This window comes from Phascolarctos cinereus, unplaced genomic scaffold (assembly GCF_003287225.1).
Source record: "Phascolarctos cinereus isolate Bilbo 61053 unplaced genomic scaffold, phaCin_HiC Scaffold_726;HRSCAF=1367, whole genome shotgun sequence".
In the NCBI taxonomy this organism is placed as follows: Eukaryota; Metazoa; Chordata; class Mammalia; order Diprotodontia; family Phascolarctidae; genus Phascolarctos; species Phascolarctos cinereus.
The window spans coordinates 389,291,128-389,307,782 of record NW_027556098.1 but is presented as its reverse complement, the minus strand read 5'-3'; the positions used below and the strand labels follow the sequence as shown (position 1 = coordinate 389,307,782).

Sequence of the window (16,655 nt, the reverse complement as noted above, 5' to 3'; positions counted from 1 at the left end):
TTCTCTGAAAGGGGATAGCATTTTTCATCACGGATCCCTTGGAGTTGGAAGCATGAGTTTTTTAAAGGATAACTGAGCTGTCCTGGAACACGTCCACAGAATAGGTTCTGTGATTGACAAAGATGCCTTCAATCAGCTTTTATTCCTAAGGCAGTCTGTGGCCCTGGGCTTAAAGACCCAGTCTGGGGCCTGGTGCGGAGGACAGATTCTCTTCCAGAATTGTCACTCTTCTGTGGCTGTCAGACCTTCCTGAATCGTTCCTTTGCTGCTTTGATCTTTGGCTCTCTCCTCCTCGGAGGGCTTTCCCCACCCCTTTTAAAAAACAAAACCTCTTCTGTTGCCTGTTGTTCAGCAGAGCAGTCGGATGGCAGTATCCCCTTTGTAGATGAGCCACGGCCCTGTTTGGTGTGAGTTCTGCTTCTTAAATTCATGACGAAGAGAAAGGTGTTGATTTCTGTTAGCTTAGTATTAGTGTTCTTACCTACCCCTGAAATATGTCGTCTTGGCGCTGCCTGGGTCTCAAAGCCGCCTGTAAAGAGCTGAGAGGCTTCCTAATTTAACACATTTTCTTAGATCTGGTGAGCATCAAATGCCATCTCCATCAGGGGTGAGCCGGATGGGGAGTGCGGGGCCCTGCTGCCACTGTGCACCGGCATGCCCTTAGTGGGCAGTGAGAGCTTCCTTGACACAGACCAAAAGCGGTGGAGGAATGCAGCGAGAAGGGATGCCTCGCCCTCTCCCTCCTTGAACTTCTGGGCTTTAACCTGACGTTTGTCTTCTTAGCCAGTCTGCTTGTCCTGATCGAGGTAAGAAGGCATCTTGCTTGTGGGAGCTTTCATTGGGGGAGTTTTTCAGTCAGGTTCCATAAACATTTATGAAGTGCCTGCTATGTGCCAGGCACTGTGCTTATTAATGGGGATACAAATAAAAAAAAAAAGACAGTCCCTGCCCTCGGGAAGCTTACTGTCTAAGGGGAGAAGATGCACACAAAAGGAGGTTGGAGAGGGAGCTGGAGGGAGGACTTTGGGGTATCTGGGGAGTGGAAACTTAGCTGAGCTGCAGGTGGGAAATGAGGGAATTTCCCTTGAAACTTTATGAATTGACTTGGAGGTGAGTGAGCCTTTGTTTAAAAGGCTGATGGCATTAAGCATATAAGCACTTACTATGTTCCTGGTACCAGGCTTAGTGCTGGGATTAGGAAGACAAGCCGAAAGAAAATCCCTGCCCTCAAGGAGCTTAGCTTCTAATAGGGGAAGGCAGACCGTGGAAGAAAGCTGACAAATTGGGAGGGGGCTGGAGGACAGTAGTAGAGAAAGTCGGGAGAGAAATGAAGACTTGGGTGGCCTGGGCAGGGTGCCCCCTCCATCCTTAAAATGGAAATTCTCTGCCCCTGAAATCCGTCGTCTCAGCCCTACCTGGGTCACAAAGCCCATTCAGTCTGAGAAAGGGACCACAGAGGCCGAGTGTATTTTCGGGGTGAGAATTCCAGGGGCAGCAGGAACTTCCAGGGTGAGGAGCCTTGTGTGGCAAGTCAGGAAGGAGCCTGGAGAGGGAGGAGGGCTCCTTTGCAAGCTTCCCAGATCTCATAGCTTTGGTGAGGTCATAGAGGGAAGCACTTTGCTAGCCTGAAACCTGCCCAGATGTGGACTGCTGTTACTGTGCCTCGTACTGTGTTGTCATCATGTTCCATAGCCTGACAGGGAAACGAATTTCAGTGCTCCCATTGTCTTGGCAGCCTGTGGCAGCCGGTTCTGGGATTCCAGAGATCAAATGCTACCTGAATGGTGTGAAAGTGCCGGGCATCATCCGTCTCCGAACCCTGGCGTGCAAGGTTTTGGGAGTGCTTTTCAGTGTGGCTGGAGGTGAGGAGGGTTTTCTTGTTGTTTTTATCTTGTCCTTGTGGTGTCAGAGAGAAGAACAAGATGGTAATTGTTAAACATAGATAGAGAGATTTATATATATTAGACTTAGGTCAAGAGAGTTTCACTGCTGCAAATCCACAAATTTCACTATGATTCATTCTGATGGCATGGTGTTACTGTAGATAAACCATACTGAGAATTCTTGAGTTTCCCATCAGTATTTTAAGTGGCTGACTGTCCTCCTGTCGGGCTCATTTTCAGGGCTGCTTCAGGCATTTGTGGCATAATGGAGATTTCCTCCAGAACCCCACAGTGTGGCTTTAAGTAACACTTTTTGTGAATCATTTCACAGTTCCTTTGTAAAGCCTTATAATGGTCACTGTTAACTGTTTCTCATGGCACTACTTCCTTCAGTCTCTTAATAATTTGCCCATCTTTTTAAACTTATTCTTAGGACTCTTTGTAGGGAAGGAAGGTCCCATGATCCACAGTGGTGCAGTTGTGGGGGCTGGACTCCCTCAGGTAAGTAATGATTTTCCCAAGAGCCTTTTGTCATAATTTGTGAGGGATTCTTGTGAAATCAAGCTGGAAGGGCAGGCAGGATCCAGCCTTAATCCAATCGAACAATCATTTATTAAGGGCTCATTAAGAATAGGCACAAAACTAGAAGCCAGCTCTAGCCTTGGAAAGGAGCTTATATTCTACTGGGGGATACAGCTTGTGAAGAGAAAAGCATCTAGGGACAATTTGAGGGGAGAGAGAGGAAAGAGAGAGGGAGAAGAAGGGGGAGAAAGAAGAGGAAGGAGGAAGCAGGGAGGGAAGGAGAGAGAGGGAGAGGAGAGGGGAGAAGAGGAAGAGAGGAGAGAGGAAGAAGAAGAGAGAGGGGAGAGAAAAGGGAAAAGGGGAAGAGAGGGGAGAGAGGAGGGTGGATGAAGAAAGAGGGAGAGAGAGAGAGAGAGAAAACACTAAAACCATGGCATCAGGAAAGGAAGGTGGCAGAGGGCTAAGCTAGGAGGGAGGTTGGGAATTCTAGGATGTTCTAGACCTGGGGATAGGAACAAATCCCTGCAAGTGTGTGGAGTCAGCAAATGGAATGCTGAGCTTGATGACTTCTCATGTTGTTATGATGGGGAATAACTTGAATTAAGCCTGCAGAAGAAGGCTAGAGCCAGCTTATGAAAGGTGTTGAATGCCAATTTGTGGAGTCTGTATTTTATTCTAGAGACAAGGGAACCCCTGATGGTTTTTAACAGGCAAGTGACATGGCCAGCCTTGTTCTTTAGGGACATTGGGGAGAGATTGGATGTTGTCAATCCAATTAGGAGGCTACTGCAATTAACTGGGTTCGTGGTGGTAGGCATCCAAAAGATGGTGGTGGATTTAAGAGTCAAAAGAGAAGGATGTTATGGGTGAAGGATCACCCAGATGTGGAAAGTGATTGGGCACAGGCAGTGAGGGGTAGTAAAGGAGAGGCAGGGACAACTCAAGGGCTGCCTCCCTGGGTGAAGGAGGGAAGTTTGTTCAGCTGCCTATGGGACAGCCTTTTGGAGCTGTCCAACAGGCGTTAGGAGTGGAGGAGTGGAGCTCAGTGGAGGGATGGCTCTTGATCTGTAGATCTGGAAGCCATCTCAACAGGGATAATTCAGTAGGTGGAACTGATGAAATTACTGAGACGTAAGTTGTAGAGAGAGAAAAGAAGATGGATAGGCACCCTTGGTGGACACCCTTAGTTAGCGGGCATGACATGAGTGATGATCCTTTAAAGGAGACTTAAGAGTAGCCAGATGGTAGAAAACTCAGGAGAAAGTAGCACCTCATCTGGGAGGGGTAGTCAGTAGTGTCAGGTGCTGCGGAGAAGTCAACAAGAATGAGGGCTGAGAAAAGACCCTCAGATTCAGTAATAAGAAAGTCCTTGGTAACATTGGAGAGAGCAGTATCAGTTGAATGGTAAGGTTGAAAGGCAGGCCGTAGAGGGTGGAGAAGTGAGTGAGATGGAGAAATGGAGACGATGGATGTAGAGTGCTTTCTTCTGGGAGTTTGTGAAAGGGGGAAGAGAGGGGAGAGTAGGGGAAACTCAGGCGTATTTGTAGGCGTCTTGGAAGCTAGCCAGAGATTGAAGGTTGGGAAAGGAGCAGAGATGATAGAAGGGGCAAAATCCCAGAAGAAAAGCGAAAAGGACACAAGTAGCAAGTCTTCCTCGATGAGGAGGGCTCCCTGTTTGTCAGAGACAGAACAGAAGAGAGAATCCAGGAGGTAACGGGAAGGACTCCAGATGTGTACATGCACATCATACTTCCCAGAAAAGGGAAAGAAATTCATCATCCCTGATTAGTTTGGAAAATTCTGTGGACACTTTCCCACAGAATTTGAATTTCCTGGCATCAGCCTGGGTTGAGTAAGATGGGTTTCTTGTTCCAGAACATTAAGTGAGATTGAAAAGACACTGAAGTTAGAAGCTTTCCTTTCTCTCAGAATGGTGGGTCACTTGGACCAAGAAGTCTTGCTAAGTTTCAAAACCTGAGAACATGTGGCATGGGAGGCTCAGTTCTGTTAGGTGAAAGCGAACTCAGCAGTCCCTCGAGTCAGGGCTAGGCGCCTTGTGGGGGCGTGATTTTAGTTTCATCTTGGTTTCATGGAACCTTTTGTTAAACTCGCTGCTGGAGCTAGGACTACACAGCAGATGGGAATTATTGATTTAGGGCTGTTTTTTTTTAGGACAGGGGGTTATCTCCGAATTAGCCTGGCTTGAGAAACCTTCAATTGTTTTGAGCCATACTTTCTAGACTAATTCAAATATTGAGAGGTGGGCACTCTGACTCCCTGATGACAGTGGGAGTAAAGGACTTCTTTCTCTTAGAGTGCATTCTTTGGTAAACTGCTGCCTCAGCAGCCCAGGAAAGAGCCACCACCAGTCAGATCCATCCTGTTAATGAGCAAAAAGGGAACAGAGGGCCTTAGTTCTGAGATCGGAGGACAGCAGAGCAGTTTGATGAATGGAGTGAAAAATGTGGCCTCCTGGCAGCCAAATCCCCTAAGAGGAGCTGCTTCTGTCTTGGGGCAGCTGTTTTGAATTCTTCCCTACAGCATAGTGGAGTTGATTGTTTGACGGCCCAGTTATTAATCTCCTACACCCCCAGCCACAAGGAAAGTTAATCTGTTCACCAGCAACGAAAACGAATTGAGCCACTAGGAAAGGGAAATACAAAAATGAGCACCATGTGGTCCCTGAGACCCCTCTACCCCCCGGGAAGATGGCCCCAGAAGTCAGGGCACTGCCTCCAATGCCTCCTAAAGCAAATGTTTTCTTTTCACCAGGTTACTTGGAATTTATACTTACTGCATCCTGTATAGTTGTACATAGGAAAAGAGACTGAGTGCGAGAGTGATTCCTGGGGCATTTGGCTATAACATATATTTTTAGGCCCTTGAATTCCCCACTCTGAATTTGTTTTCTCCTATTTTCAGTTCCAGAGCATCTCTTTGCGGAAAATCCAGTTTAACTTCCCCTATTTTCGAAGTGACAGGTATGAAGGGAATGGGAATTACCTTCTAAATAGCTCTTCTAGAGACAGGAAACAGAATGCTTAAATTTATAACATGATATCAAGCTGAAAAGCATGGAGGGCAGCAGGGGAGAAAAATGATCCAGAGTTTAAGATAGCCTATAGATGGGGGGGATCAAACTCAGATAGAAATGGGGACCACCAGATAGTGCAGTAGGATCCCTACAGACTGCCTGTTGACTTCATTTTAAAATGTAGCGTGTTTTATTTTTTATTGTCTATTTATTTTGTTTTATTGCATATTTTTGTGTGTTTTGTTGTGTACTTATTTTGTTAAATATTTCCAGTGAACATTTTAATTGGGTTCGTGTTGCAGGCCTTATCGTGTTCAACACCTCTGCTATAGATAATTGTCATACACAAACACACAGAGTCTTTCTGATGGTCCAGAGATGTGTTCTTTGTTCTCTCCATACTTAGCGTGCATTTATTCAGCTCTTTCTCTGGAAATAGCCAGGATTTTGACATCTGCATTAGTGAAGATTGATGCGGAGGTTTTTGGAAAGGCAGATGTGAGAAAGTGGTTGGGCTTTTGATTACAGAACACCTCTAATATGTGTCCTGAGGTGTCAGTTGATGAGAAATGATTTGAACATTTAGGTTCGTAGAATGATTTTGCTCTGCTAGGGAGCTCTTCTATAAGAAGGGAACTTCCGGATGGGTAAAAAGTCTCCTGTGTGCCAGGAACCCTTACCTTCAGGCAGTTTTACATGCATAGGAATCCCCACCTCAGAATCCCTACTTGCCGTCTCGGGTGTGAGATAAAATCTGCCTCATGTTAGCTCAGGGGAATGTGATGGAACATCGGCTTTCCCATGCTGAGCATCTCAGGGCATTACATTTTTTCCTTTCCTCTCCCACTTAGAGACAAGCGAGATTTCGTGTCAGCAGGTGCAGCTGCAGGTGTTGCCGCAGCTTTTGGGGCCCCCATTGGGGGCACCCTCTTCAGCTTGGAAGAGGGGTCATCCTTCTGGAACCAGGGACTCACTTGGAAAGTGGTAAAAAGAGGCTTTGAAGTGTGGGATACTGTGTGAACTGGCTGGAGGCCTTACCAGCCAAGAGAATACTTACTTGATCTCCTGGGTTTGAGTTTAAAACTGAAACCCCCTCCTGGCAGGAGTGTGGTTATTACAGAGAATTGAATTCCCCACTCTTTGTTCTGTACTTGACCCCTGGAGCTCCGGGGAGACTAGAGAGATGAATAAGAGGGAATCAGGGACCAGCTTCTGCCCTTAGCATAGGCACTCACAGCCTCAGGTATCGGCCCACAAAATGTCATTTCAAAGCACTTTACAGAAATCCCTTCTCTTATTTTGTCTTCCCAACAACCCTGTGAGTTAGAGAGGTTGGATCTGAGCTAGACCCCCATAAATGCAGCTACTGCATTGCCAGTAAGGTTGTCTCCCGGCCAGGACCGTGGACTCTCAGGCCTGGAGAGACTTCAGGTGCCCCCTGGGTCTGAGGAAGACTCCCCTCTGCTGGGTACCCAGTTAACAGTCATCTCTGCACAGCTAGAACTCGGGGCTTTTTCCATTAGCACGCTTCTGCTCCTAGCCCCTGAGTTTGGGGTTCTCATCCGTGACCCGGCCGTGCTGAATGTAATATGTGCCACAGATTCTGCTTCTCCTTCCTCCCCTGGCCTCCGGGAGGAAACGTCTCTCAGGAAGGCGAGCTCGTCACTTCTCAGCTCTCCTCTCTTCTTTCTTCTCTCTTCAGCTCTTTTGTTCCATGGCTGCCACGTTCACCCTGAACTTCTTTCGCTCTGGAATCCAGTTTGGAAGTTGGGGTTCCTTCCAGCTCCCCGGGTTGCTGAATTTTGGGGAGTTCAAGGTTAGTGTCGTCCCGACTGCCGACTTTTTATCTTTGTTCCCTGAAAATCAGCGTTAATGCTTGTGCCAAAGAGCAGGGGTCAGAAAGACCATCAGAGAGCCCTAGTTCTGCCCTTCAGAGCAGCGGAAAGTCGTCTTTCTTCCTAGCCAGTCAGCTTCATTTATTAAGTGCTGTTGTGTGCTGAACACGGGGTACAAAGGGCAGAAGTGGGCTCTGCCCTTAGGGAGTTTCTGTTCTAACGGGGGTGACAACTTGTAGAGAAATCATTATGTTCAAGATTCATGCTGATTAAATGGAAAGCAGTCTTCGAGAGGAAGGCTTTACTACCCGGAGAACCGGGAAAGGCCTGCAAAAGGTGGAATTTGAGCAGAGTCTGAAGACAGCCAGGGATTCTAGGCAGTAAGGACTAGGAAAGCGAGCAGTCAGGGCTTGGGAGGCAGCAGGTTCAAAGGCATAGAGAGGAGAGGGGCCAGGTGTTGTGCTGGAGGAGCGACATAGGTCATAGGTGTGCTAGGTCGCAGAGCATGTGGAAGGGAGTGAGTGTCAGAAGACTGGACAGTTGGAAGGAGCCAGCTGGCAAAGAGCTTTATGTGCTAAGCAGAGGACTTTATAATTGATACCAGAGGTAATCAGGAGCCACAGAGGGGTAAAGTAGTCAGACCTATGCTTTAGAAAATCCCTTTGTCAGCCAAATAGAGGGTGGATTGGAGGGAAGAGATGGAGACAAGGGGATGAAGTAGAGGGCCATTGTCACGTTCAGGTGAAAGGTGATGAGGGCCTGAACTAGGGAGGTGGCTGTGGGGCTGAGAGGAGAGGACATGCACCAGAGACTTTGTGAGGGCAAAAAGATGACTTAGGGACCAAATGCGTGTGGGCGTGAGTGACACAGAAATTGTGAGCCTGGGTGACGGAATTCAGAGGAGCAGAGAGTTTGGGGAACAGGTAACAAGTTTTGTGTTGGGTGTGTCAAGTTTGAGATGCCTCTGTAATGTCCACTTGGCACGTGGTCGTGTGGGACTGGAGCTTAGGGGAGAAACTCAGGTCAGATACTGAATTCTAAGAATCTTCTACCTAGAGCTCATAATTGAACAATTGGGAGCTGATGAGATGACCACATGAGATAGTGTAGAGAAGAGGGCCCAGAACAGAACCCTGGGGAATGCCCATGATTAGTGGGAGTGGTGTCAATGAAGACTCAGCAAAGGGGCTGAGGAGGAGGGGTAGGAGGAGGAGGAGGAGGAGGGCCAGGAGGGTGCAGTGTCGTGAAAGCAGAGAGAGGAAAGGGTGTCTAAGACGAGAAGGCAATGAACAGAGGCAAATGGTGCAGAAATTGAAGAAAGACGAGGATTGGGAAAAGGCCATTACATTTGGCAATCAAGAGATCATTGGGAACTTGGGAAAGGGCAGTTTCAATGGAATGATGAGATCAGAAGCTGTATTTCAGAGGGTTTAGAAGCAAGTGGAGGCAGCTGGTCTAGATGACCAGGGTAGGGGGAGAGGACCAAGGGTGTGCATGAAAGAGTTGGCCTTGACAAGCAAGGACCGCCTCTTCATCTGCAACTAGAGTGAAGGAGGCTGTGGTGGGGAGAATAGTTGGGTTATGTGAGATGGAAGGAAACAGCTCTTGGTGATGTACAGCTTCCAAGTCCTGAGCTTAGAGGGTTGGTGAGGAAATGGATTGCAGAAGGCTTGAGGAGGGAGGAGAAAGTGTAGAACAGCCAGAGGGCGGGATAGATAGCAGTCAGGGAGAAGTCCATGGATTGCTTCAGGGAGGGCTGATTTGACATTAATAGAAATTTCTAGTGGACCTAATCAGCATAGTTTCATGGCTTCCCTGGCTGAATTCAGCAGCCCCTTTGGATACGTATCGTACAAAGGAAGCTAATGGTAGGAGGTTGGCAAAGTACGATCAGCCATAAGACAAGGCAATGAAAGATTGAACAGTGGCCAGTAGAGTTTGAGCTGTTTCCCCAGAGATTGAAATTGAGGAGGAGAGTGTAGTCTCAGAAAGAATGGAGGGATTCGAGGTCACAGATAATTAGGATTGACTGAGTTAGGAGTTGTAAGGGAACGGGAAAGGTAGACTCCTCAAAGACTGATCAAAGAGAGGAAAAGTAGAGCACAAGAACATGGAAATGGGATGCTGGTAGGCGATGGCAACATCAGAGTTCTTGTGTTTGGCTGAAGTCGAGTGGAAGGCTGAGTAGACAGGACTGGGAAGTTTTGGTACTGGAGGGGATGTCAGTATGTATGTTGAAATCCCCTGCTGTGAAGGCAAGAGTTGAGAGAGTCTCAGGCTCTGGATTCATTGGGAGTAAAAAAATAAAAGAGAGACTGTCCTGAGTGTCAGTAGGTAATAGTCACCATTATCTGTACTACACATCTCCCTAACCCTCAGAGCTGCTCTTGGCTGGACTGGAGTGGAGAGGGACTTGTGGCAGGCAGACCACCAAGCAGACTGCTAATGGTCCAGGTGATGGGGACGATGTCAGAAGAGAGATGGGGCCCTGTAGGAAAGATGTACAAAGGTAAAATTGGCAGGCCTTGACAACAGATTGGTATGGGGGATGAGAGAGAGTGAGGAGTCAGGGATGACCCTAGGTTATGAGCTGAGAGACTGGCAGGATGGTGGTGCCCTCCACAGTCACAGGTAAATGTGAAAGAGGAGAGGGTTAGGGAGATGTGGGGGGAGAGGTCCTGAGTTCAGTTTTGGACATGTTGAGCTTATTCGATCTATGGGATATCCGCTTCAAGATGTCCACTAGGCAGTGGGAGATGGGAGACTGGAGGTCAGCAGAGAGGTGAGGGCTAGATAAGTAGATTTGAGAATCATAGTATAAAGATGGTCATTAAATCCATGATGAGAAGACCAAGTGAAGTAGGATAGAGGGAGAAGAGAAGAGGGCCCAGGACAGAGCTCTGAGAGGCACCCATGAGTAGCGGGGAATGATCTGGGTGAAGATCCAGCAAAAGAGACTGAGGAGCAGTCCAGGAGAGGGGAGTGTCCTGTACACCCAGAGAAGAGCGTGATGCACTGTGTCAGAGGTTGCAGGGAGGGCAGAAGGAGGAGGATGGAGAAGAGGGGATCTGGCTATTGAAGAGACCTCGGGTTACTTTGGAGAGAACAGTTTCTGTTAAGTGATGGCATCAGAAGCCAGACTGCAGAGTTAAGAAGAGAGGGAGAAGGAGGTAGGGGCAGCTATCGCAGACGGCCTTCTTGAGGAGCATAGCCACGAATGGGAGGAGAAGGAGGGAATGAAAGCTAGTGAGAATGGTTGGACAAAGTAAGGATTTTCAAGGCTGGGGAGATGTGGATATGTTTGTAGGCAGCTGGGAAGCAGCCAGCAGACAGGGAGAGACTGAAGAGGAGGGAGAGATGGGGATGATGGAGGGGGCAGTCTGCTGGAGGAGATGGGGTACAATCCCTTGTATATCTAAAGGAGTTTGCCTTGGCAAGAAGGGCCACCTCATTATGGAAGACAGGAGTGAAGGAGACAGACATTGTGGGGTAGGTGGATGAGAAGGGAGTGGACAGTGGGGATAAGGAAAAAGGTTTGTCTTTTGGCAGCTGGGGGTTCGGTATCCCTGGCATGGGAGAGCGTAATGGGGTGGGAGTACGTTAACCATTGAGGAATGAATCTGAGTAGAATAGCAGTGGATAGAAGGAGGTCTCTGGAGAGACCGGGGAGTTAGACAATTTGAGGGCTTTCTTTGAGTCCTTTCCTGCTGGGTTTTGGCCAGACCTTCAGCAGGCAGAAGGGGGAGGAGACAGCAGTGGCATGGCGCTATATAGGATGGCAGCATCCACTGGACCTAGCGGGCCCAGATCAGCAGAAGGTCTAGGGGACAGGCCCAGGCTGGTGGTGGCTGTGTCCCTCTTCCTCTGGGGAGGGAAGGGTAGGCCGGCTGCTCCGGGGTGGGCCCACGAGGGCTGCCAGAAGCTTCCTGGGGTGGTGGGTGTCTGTCTGGTATGGGGGTGTGCGTGGCAATCACTTCCTTGCATCTTGTCGGCTCTGTTAGAAGGGTGTGGCTTGCATCTGCTCTTGGCTGTCTTCCTCTCTTCTGTTCTCCTTTGTGTTCACTGCACGCTCGTTTTCTCTCCCTCCCTCTCTCCCTCTCCCTTCTTCTCTCAGTGCTCTGACTCTGATAAAAAATGTCACCTCTGGACAGCTGTGGATTTGGGTTTCTTCATCGTGATGGGGGTCATTGGGGGCCTCCTTGGAGCCACATTCAACTGTCTGAACAAGAGGCTTGCAAAGTACCGTATGCGAAACGTGCACCCGAAACCTAAGCTTGTCAGGTATCTGTGTTGCTGCCTCCTCCTCCCTGCGCAGCATGGCTCTTTTAACTTTGTAGGAGAGAGGGCCGGGAGCTCCTGGGAACATGCCCTCGATGCCCCAAATTGGATAATCCAGTCTAGACAGCATCAGCCACAGGGCTGCCATCCTGGGTGCCAGTCAGCAGAGCAGAGCCCCAGGTTTGGGAGCTTAGGAGAGGTCAGCGTGTCCTTTGGGTCCTGCCCAAGAGGGCTCCCTTCTGTGGGGCTCTGCTGACCTTGAGGGGTAAAGGGCTCTCCCCTCATCCCCAAGATCTGGGCAGCAGGCTCTATGGCTGTGTGCAGTTGAGGAGCCGCTGCCCACTGCCCTTCCCCCAGTCTGAGCGCAGGAAGCAGGTGCCTTGACTGGAGGATGTTGCAAATGCTGTTTAAAGGGGTTGGGGTGGGGTGGGGGGAGGTTTTATAGAGAAGGATTTTCTGAGAGACAGGTTGTTTTTTTTTTTAAGAGCTCTTTTTTAAAACAAGATCTGATTTGTGTTTTGTTCATAGAGTCTTGGAAAGTCTGTTGGTATCCCTGATGACTACGGTTGTGGTATTTGTTGCTTCCATGATTTTGGGAGAGTGCCGGCAAATATCCTCTGCAAGTCAGAGTGGTAATGACTCATTCCAGCCACAGGTACACTCTGTCCCGTGACACAAGGTCCCCATACGTACATATGGGCAGAATGTGCAAGCCTCTGCCATGCCTTTGCCTGGAACTAAGAGGGGCTCTCAGGCTTACACAGAGAACCCTCACAGGAAGCCTCATCCAGGCGCAGCCCTTATTAGAGAATGCCCACCAGAATTCTAGTCTGCTTTCCTATTCTGGTGAATTGGGTTGGATATCCTAGAAGGAAGAGGAGAAAACACTGAAGGCCCCTTTCTATTCCTGTCGTCTGAGTCCAGAACACGCCTGTAGCGGTTCCCAAGTGAGCGTCTTTCTTCCGCTTCTCCCTTGAGGCCCGGCTTAGCTCTCCAGTCAAGGACCCCAGAGCTTTTATAATTTTTTTGGCTCTTCTCAGAGGTTCCCCTCATTCTTTTGATGTTTGTAGCTCGAGGTATTCTCCTTCCCATTCTGAAAGATTAGTTCCCAATTCTGCCTGTAATAAGCTTATCTCTCTCATCATGGTTCAGCCTAATTGCCTCTCTGTGGTGTCCTAAATACCCCATGATGTCTAGGACTCATCCCTGAGGAGATATATTCCCTCACATTTTGTTCTTAATCCTCTGCCAACCTGGCTTAACAACCAAATCTTTGGTCAGTAGGTATATGGTAGCTTAATGGAAAATGGTGGAGTTCTAGCCCCAGCGTCATGAATCTGCTTCCTTCTCTTTCCCTCTCTACCCATAGAGCCCTTGGAACTGGCTGGAAGGTCACATAAGTCCTTCGGGACCTTTTTTCTGTCAGTCCCTTCAATGTAGCTCTGTGATTACCCCCAGTGAACTACTGGAATGCATCAGAACATTATTCAGGGAGGAACTGATTGTTGGGGTGGAAATATTGGGGGCTCTGTGAATGCTCCATCTTAGCACTTGGGATAGGGAAGGGAAAGAAAACAGTGCACCCAAGAGAGCAGATTTCAAAGACTTCCCCTAACCAGGGGAAGGACAGCTAAGTTCCCATTGGCTAAAGTTCTGTAGGGGGGAAGTCAGCCCAGGAAAGTTGAGGGAAGAAGGAGGGAGAGAGCTCTCAGTTGTGAAATTTTGAAGGTAGAGAATTAATTCCAGTGAGGAGGGAAAGGGAAGCTGATTAAAGAGCAGTGTGAATGCACTGGGAACCCACTCACTTGGATTTTCAAAAGAGGTAAACAAAAGCTAGAAGCGTGGGCAGGAGAATCCAGAAACACGGTATTTCTTCTGAGTAACAATAGGGCAGAAGCCTTTTCCCTGAAACTAAAGTAGCTCCTTTGAGTCAGAATGTGCCCCAACCTTGTTTGCATATTTAAGTTGTCCTCATACAAGTCCAAGCTCTTTTTCTCTCCTGTGTCCCATCCATCCTTCCAGAGTTAGATGGGCCCTTAACACACAGGGTTGATTGGGGACCACCAAAAGATGAACCCACCAGAACAACTGGGTATTTGAGTCAGTGCACTTCATGTGAGCATATAGGTACAGAGATAGCCTCCGTTATTTTTATTGCTTGTTTTTCTCATTTTCATAAGCATTCCCTGTAATTCAACATTGGAATTGCTTGCTTTCTAGCACCTGGCTTCATATTTTGCTGCCCACTGTATTTGTAGTCAGAGCTTCCAGGCCCTACTTTCTCTACGGACAACATCCAGTGAGAAGGCTCGTAGCATGCCTTGGTTATCTGGCCATCTAACAACTGTTTGGTTCCCAATCATCAGGTTACTTCAGAAGATGTGAATGCAAGCATCAAAACTTTTTTTTGCCCCAATGAGACCTACAATGACATGGCAACGCTATTCTTCAACCCCCAAGAATCTGCCATCCTGCAGCTCTTTCACCAAGATGGTGAGTTCCAAAAGATGGAGCCTTGCTGGCCCCACCACCCTCCTGTGTCCAGTCCAGCCCAGCATTCCTTCCCACCCCAGGCTGATGAGCCTTTTCCATGGGAAGCACCAAGCACCATGGGAGGATGGTGCTGAGCCTGCCCTAGGGATTCTAAGCAATGGCAGGACTTGTGAACTCACCAGGATAAGGTTCTGGGTTTGGGGCCTTGAGGCGGTGAGAGGAGATGACGTGAGGTGGTTGTGTGCGCCCTTGCCTGTGTGACCTGGGCTGCTCTTTGCTCATACAGGGACTTTCAGCCCCGTCACGCTGGCCTTGTTCTTCATCCTCTACTTCTTACTCTCATGCTGGACCTATGGCATGTCGGTTCCAAGCGGCCTCTTCGTGCCCTCCCTGCTCTGTGGAGCTGCTTTTGGACGCTTAGTTGCCAACGTTCTGAAAAGGTGCCCTGTGTGCATATGCATGCACGTGTTACGGAATGTATTTCTTCCCCTGCTCCCCAGCCTAGCAACCGTGCAATCCTAATTCCTGTGTTTGACCTCATTCCTTACTAGCTACATTGGATTGGGCCACATCTATTCAGGGACCTTTGCCTTGATTGGTGCCGCAGCTTTCCTGGGTGGTGTGGTGCGAATGACCATCAGCCTTACCGTCATCCTGATAGAGTCCACCAACGAGATCACTTACGGGCTTCCCATTATGATCACCTTGATGGTAAATGCCTCCTATCCCCTCCCCAGTTAACGGGTCAGTTTACCTTCTGCCTGGATTCTCTCAGGTCCTCGTTTTGTGTTGCAGGTGGCCAAGTGGACTGGGGACTTCTTCAACAAAGGCATTTACGACATCCATGTGGGACTTCGGGGGGTGCCGCTTCTCGAGTGGGAGACGCAAGTGGAAATGGACAAGTGAGGCGGTGGTTCCATCTTATTCCAAAGTTTCCGAGTAGAAAATACTTCAGGTCAAAGGGCTGGGAACAGAATAACATTTGGGGATATGGGGAAGACTTCTGGGTTTAGAATCCACTAAAAATGGACTAGAAAAATGAGTTGTAAAAAAGCCACAGTACAAAGACAGCACAGGAGCTTCGATAGTCCAGTGCATTATTAGGCTTGTATAGCAACACTAAAAATTTCCCAACCATGATTGTTCAGACTTGGTGTCTCCTTAGTTAAAAATGATGGCTCGGGGAAGCTAGATGGTGCAGTGGATAGAGCAGTAACCCTGAAGTCAGGAAGACCTGAGTTCAGATCTGACCTCAGACCAAACACTTGACACGTGCTAGCTGTGTGACCTTGGGCAAGTCATTTAACCCCGATTGCCACACATAAAAATAAAAATGATGGCTCATGGATAGAGCACCGGCCCTGAAGTCAGGAGGACCTGAGTTCAAATTTGGCCTCAGACCAAACACTTGACACTTACTAGCTGAGTGACCCTGGGTAAGTCACTTAACCCCAATTGCCTTGGGGGAAAAAATGGTGACTCTTTTAGACACATAAAAAGATAAATTATAAAGTGGAATGATTTTACCTATACAAGTTCTGGAGAAGAGGAGGATATTCAATAAACAGAAGTTACAGGAAGCAAAGTAATAAATTTATGCCCAACAAAAAGCAATCCTTCTAAAATAAAAGAGAAAGAAAACAATTGCGTAAATGTTTTGCCATAAATATGTCTGATAAAAATGACATTTAAAACCAATGAGGAATTGACACAAATTTATAAGACTTAACAACATCCCTTCCCCAATAGATAAGTGGTCAAATAATATAAATAGGCAGCTCTTAAAAGAGGAAATTCAGCAATTTGAAAAATTGTTCAAACTTTCTTATAATCAGAGAAATTAAAATGAAGACAATTTTGAATGACCATCTTTTGCCTGTTAGGTTGGCTAAGAACTAAAAATGATAAAATTCAGTGTTGCTAGGCCTGTGGAGAAACAAAACATAATGTTAGACTACTGGTGGAGCTGTGAATTGTTCTGTTCTTTGGAGGAAAATAATGTGGCGACAACCAAAAACTACAAAACTTCATCTTCTTTGATTGAGAGATCCTACTACTAGGACTTTAGCCTAAAGATGTTATTGACAGGATGACAGTCTAGCTTAGTTTCTAAGCACAAAAAGTGTTTTGGCTACAGAAAGTAGTCACCAGCTTGATGGAGTCTGGGGATTTGTTTTCAGTCCTCAGAAGCCTGTCAAAGTGTTATGGAAAGTTCAGGAAAACATCATTTGGGGGCTCTGTGTGCAGGAGAGCAACTGGTTTTTAATTTGGATTACATGACATGCATACAAACGAAACCACTCCATTTTACAGAATTTCCACATATGCCTATTAAAATGCTGCATTACTAGCAAAAAGATTGAACTGTGTAACACACTGGTAATCTAGCATATAAACTTATTTTTAGGACAGCTCCAGCAGATAATTCGCAGATAGAGCTGGGAGAGATGGTAAATCTGTGAGATTTTTAACATACGAGTCAGAGCTTATACTCATCTGCAAGATGGTCCCCTTGAATGTTGAAATTAACACATCTCTGGAAGGTAGTTCAGTGTTCTGTTAAGGCTAGGTCTCCCTTTGGAAATCCAACCTCTCCAAGGAGGTTGGATG

The 16,655-nt window shown here is 47.6% G+C and overlaps 1 protein-coding gene across 4 annotated transcripts in view; it reads left to right on the top strand.

Annotated features, from left to right (window-relative positions):
* CLCN6 (chloride voltage-gated channel 6) overlaps positions 1-16,655 on the top strand; it is a 33,359-nt gene that overhangs the window by 7,863 nt on the left and 8,841 nt on the right. For 3 of the 4 annotated variants that reach the window (XR_002321907.2, XM_020973691.2, XM_020973697.1), the window contains exons 6-17: positions 700-806; positions 1,736-1,862; positions 2,317-2,384; positions 5,328-5,386; positions 6,291-6,423; positions 7,142-7,255; positions 11,389-11,555; positions 12,081-12,207; positions 13,919-14,045; positions 14,332-14,485; positions 14,597-14,756; positions 14,841-14,947. Coding sequence is in view for 3 of the 4 variants with exons in the window: in XM_020973691.2 (XP_020829350.1) it covers positions 700-806; positions 1,736-1,862; positions 2,317-2,384; positions 5,328-5,386; positions 6,291-6,423; positions 7,142-7,255; positions 11,389-11,555; positions 12,081-12,207; positions 13,919-14,045; positions 14,332-14,485; positions 14,597-14,756; positions 14,841-14,947 (1,450 nt within the window). In the remaining variant the exon portion in view is untranslated. The remainder of the gene's footprint in view (positions 1-699; positions 807-1,735; positions 1,863-2,316; positions 2,385-5,327; positions 5,387-6,290; positions 6,424-7,141; positions 7,256-11,388; positions 11,556-12,080; positions 12,208-13,918; positions 14,046-14,331; positions 14,486-14,596; positions 14,757-14,840; positions 14,948-16,655) is intronic. The other variant, XM_078145674.1, reaches the window with a different exon arrangement.